This window comes from Myotis davidii, unplaced genomic scaffold (assembly GCF_000327345.1).
Source record: "Myotis davidii unplaced genomic scaffold, ASM32734v1 scaffold456, whole genome shotgun sequence".
Classification (NCBI taxonomy): Eukaryota; Metazoa; Chordata; class Mammalia; order Chiroptera; family Vespertilionidae; genus Myotis; species Myotis davidii.
The window spans coordinates 476,718-481,197 of NW_006287375.1; the positions used below are offsets into that span (position 1 = coordinate 476,718).

A 4,480-nucleotide genomic window follows, 5' to 3' on the forward strand; every position below is an offset into this window, starting at 1 on the left:
CGGGCTCTCCGGGAGGTGTTGGTGCGGGCGCTGCCCGCTGGAGAGCTGCGCGCCTACTGCGCCCTCCTGGCCGGCAAGGCCGCCGTCTTGGCCCAGCAGCGCAGCTTGGACGAGCGGGTCCGGCTCCTTCAGGACCAACTGGAGGCCGTCAGGAGCGGCCTAGGCCACCAACCCCCATCTCCCAGGCCGGCCTCTTCCCACGGGAACCGTCCTCCGGATAAACCTCCCTTCTCCCCTCTGCTTATTTAGTTGTCAGCGGTGGCGGTGGGGAGCTTGGCCCCTGCCTTTCACTCACGAGGCCGGGGGTGACGCTGGTTTATTCGGTGCTTTTCCCGTGGGGTGGGGGTGACCCAGCCAGGCCCTCCCAGGATACTGCAGAGTATTGTCATGTGGCCTCACCCAAGCCGTGTGATTATGTGGTAATTAACATGGATTTTACAAACTGCAGTATTCCCCCTTTCTGTGATGAGAGATGGGCTTGGTCAGGGTTGGGTGGAGGGCGATGAGACAAGTCGGAGTCTTGACTTAAGGTGCAAAACAGCCTTTTTCTCCTCTCAATAAAAACGGATGTGAGAAGTGTGAGGCCACCTGAGCATGGTTTGGGGGAAGGGTTTTGTTTACTGATTACAGACAGCCCCTTACCTGACCAGAGCAGAAGGGGGAATTGTTGGAGGATATCAGGGAGGTCTGAGAATCAGGAAGACGAGAACTAGGTTTGAAAACAGGAGGGGCCAGTAAACCCTAACTGTTCTGGTAACGTCACTACCAAAGCCAAGGCCTGACTGCCTGAGTCAGGTCTCCTTTGCTGGTTTTACCCAAGTCCCCAACCTCAGTCGTGGAAGTGGGGTACTGCCTCCCTTCAAGACTCCATGGATATGGATAAAGTCCCCCATGTTTTCCAATGTTTTGCTGCCTAAGAACCCCGACAAATGCCCAATACACTTGGAAATTTGGGGACATTCATTCCAAGAGCTTTCTTCCTCTTCCAATTATGTTATCAACATTGACTTTATCCCACTCTCCTATGGAGACTCCCCTGGGTCAGCCAGGCTTGAGGAGGCAGCTGGGGGTGGGAGCAGAAGGTGAGGCATGGGGTGGGGGGGTGCTGGAGACCTACCTGTGAGAGCTGAGGCCCCGGGGAGGCAGCTCATCTGTGTGCTGGGGAGGCAGCTCATCTGTGTGCTAGAGACGCGGACTTGGGGGTGGGCTGGGGGTGGAGGGGCTGAAACAGGACAGGCACTCCTCCATTTGTGCATCGGCCCAGTGGACCCAGTATCGGTGTTAGGTTCTCAAATACACCTGTGCAAGTCTGCTTCAGCCTTTGGAGCTGCAGACACCAGGGCGATTCAGAGCATGGTTCATGCAAACTCTGTATTTTTGGAAGCTGGGCACATTAAAAAGCATGTGTATTTAAAGCCACGGACCCCAAAGTGAGAAATCGCTGCTGCTGGGCTTGTTTTCTGATGCCTATTGTCACGAAGTGCAACTGGGTGGGAATTTTAAATGGTGGCATTCATAGCAGAAGCGTTAGTGACAACAGTGGCGCTATTGAGCACAGAACAAAGCTCACATTGTGCCTTTTTATAAAAAACATATGGGGCTCCTGCAGAGGCAGTTGCGGGTTCTAACGTTATGCTTTGAACACTGCGGAGCCCCGGCTCAGCCTAGCAGGGCAGCTGGCTTCTAGACACGTTCTGGATGGAATCTACTTATTTCTGTCTTTTGCCCTGTACAGGCCCCATTGCACTATCCCACTGTGACATTCGTAGAAACACACTTAAAGGGTCCGTTAGACCAGTGGAAATTGAGTATTTCAGAGAAAGCACTCCCAGGCCGGAATGGCCAGAATGGGTGGAATGGGCCTGGGGAGCAGCGTCTGCCATTGTCCAGTTAAATTGCACTTTGGTTCTGTGTTGCGGTCCCCCTGGGGCAGTACAAGGCTTCTCTGTTTTGCCCTACAGTTCGGGGGAGCCACCAAAGTAGGTGGACACCAACTGCGCCCGACTTTTCATGTTGTCCCGTCTCCCTCCTGCCCGTTATTCTCCCGCCCACACCGTTATTCTTTTAGAGCGCAGGAATGAGCTCACCATGGGTGTGCACTATTGGTACCACAAACCCAGCCTTGAAGGGCCAGGAGCCGGGTGACTGTCACCTCCAGGACGCTGCCAGCAGAGGGCACTGTTCTCCTTGCGATGGAAGCTGCTACCCTCACTGGACCACCTGCCGCCTCCCAACCACCAGGTCCTCTGGGCCAGCCGCGGGGGAGCAGCGTCCCTGCTGGGCCTGGAGGCTGGGGTTAGGCTATTTTGCTTCTGTCGGAAAGCAATTCTGGCCAGGCAGCCCTTGGAAAGGCTGTCTCGCTTTCCTTAGATGTTGGTTAATGAGAAGTGAAGAGGAGGGAAGCCGGGGGTGTTGATCTCGAGTATCAGTATAAAAAAAGTCCCCCAGGGTGGAACAGGGTCTCTTAGGTCTGGGAGGGCTTCCCACCCTTTCCCCCCCGCAGCCTGCAACAGGCAGCCCAGCGACCGCCTCCCCGGCTCGCCTCCTCCCGCCCTCGCTGCTGCTCCTAATATGGGTGTTATTCGTGTACTTTTACCTTCAGACTGCAGATTGGAAACGGAACAGGGAAGCAGTGTTCGCGTGCCCCAAAGCGGCGCCAATCTGCTTTGCACAGCCAGCTCCGCACGCCACGTACCTCCGCGGGCGGCTGGCGAAAACCTCGGGGATCCTCGCTTGTAAATCAGAAGTTTAAGAGGGGATTTAGATCAATTGTGGTCGAGAGCCCCAGAGAGGGGAGGTGAACGGGGAGTGCGGGGGCGGTGGGAGGCAATTGTTCTAACGCAATCTTCTCCTCGACCCTGCAGTGTCATTCACAACAGGTACTGTTGGCTTTGAAATTTCAATCAGCATCAACTTCCTACTAGGAGCACTTCCTCCCCCCGCCCCCCACCCCTTGCAGGAGAGGTCTGTCGCACCTCCCTCTCTCCCTCCCCCTTCCCTCCCCCTCCTTCTCCTTGTCCTTCTTTCCACTTCCCTGTAGCCACACCCGAGGCTACCTCTGCTTCAAGGTTCAAGTCCAGAGGTGTGGCAGTTCTGGAATGGTGAGGCCAGGGCAGAGGTTGAAGGCAAAGAGCTACCTGGAGAGGAATAGAGTTTGTTTATTTATGCAAACATTTTAAAAGGTCAAATAATTTATTGAAGGAAAAGGCCCAAATGCAGGTCCTGGTGTTACTGGAAAGGGGACCCGGCCCTGAGCGGCTCTGCCTAGGACCAGCAGTAGTGTGCTGGCAGGGAGGAGGGATTTCACAGCATGAGTCCAGGTGACTCTGAGGGAACATTTATTAAAGCTGGAGACAGTAAGACAAGGAAGGGCTTAACATAGAAGCAACAGGAGAGCCTAGGCTGGCTGCCTTAGCTCTCTGGGGAGTCAGAGACAAGGGGGCCTGGGGACGGTTCCGGGGAATAGCCTGGGAGGAGCTGCCGCTGCCCATTGCTCCCTGGTCGCAAGCCTCATGGGGTTCTTTAGAATGTAGGAGATTAGAGTTTACTCGCATGCCTGTGGGGGGAGAAGGTGGTGAAGGGAATGGGGGATGGGCTGCTCCTCAGAGGCGAGCACAGGCTGGGTCCTTGGTGTTGAGGGTATTTATCTCACTCTGGCAGCTGGGAAGCTCAGGGGAGGGTCTCTATACAATGTCCGTCAGCTTTTCCGGTGTGTTCTTTCAGGGTCACGGTCTCCCCTGCTTGGTCTGGGCCCCAGGGCAGGGGGTCATTAGTCAGTGCAGCTGGTCCTGAGGCAGCCATGGGAGTCGCTTGTCTGGTTTTGCTGCTATTTGGGGCCTGGAGCTGAAATACAACTGATGCCTAGATGTTATCTTTAAGGAGGAAAAGGTCTGGGGGGTCGCCTAAACCACAGGACCAGCAATATGCTAGCGGTGGAAATGTTACCCTGGGGTGAGGTTCTTGTTTTCCCAGTTTTGCCCCTGGCGAGGCACCCAGGACTTTCTGCCCTGGTGACCTGTACCTGGCCCATCATCCTTGGTCTGCTCATGTCTAACTGCCTACAATGAAGCATGGGCCATCTTGTTCCAGTAGCCTCTATGTTGTAAAATCTGCTGTTTAAAATTTTCCACAAAAAACAGATGGTCCCTTGTTCTGTTCATTAATTTTGCTATTTTGGCTTCTTTAAACATGCTTGCTCAAATCTCTGCTAAGGTAAGGGTCTGGTTCCTCCCATGCCAGGCATCTTCTGGTTATATCTGAGTTGTGCTGTGCTCAAGGCCATAAGCTCCCTGCAAGATAGTTACTAAGCTCACTGTCCTCCCATACCAGCACATAGGGCTTCTTTTATTTAATTTTTTTTTAAAGCCTACGAAAGGTCCGGAAGTCTCATTCCATATTTGGGATACAGAAACCTAGAAAATATAAAAAGGGAAAGCTTCCTCCATGTTTTTTGCTCAGACTCTGGAAACAATATTCCTCC

The 4,480-nt window shown here is 53.9% G+C and overlaps 1 protein-coding gene across 1 annotated transcript in view; it reads left to right on the top strand.

Moving 5' to 3' along the window:
• Positions 1-1,090, top strand: part of SHROOM1 (shroom family member 1) — a gene marked incomplete at its 5' end in the record, with an annotated part of 3,464 nt that extends 2,374 nt beyond the window's left edge. The window contains one exon of the mRNA XM_006759174.2: positions 7-1,090. Coding sequence (XP_006759237.1) covers positions 7-249 — 243 coding nt within the window. The remainder of the gene's footprint in view (positions 1-6) is intronic.
• Between the last annotated feature and the right edge of the window lie 3,390 nt (positions 1,091-4,480).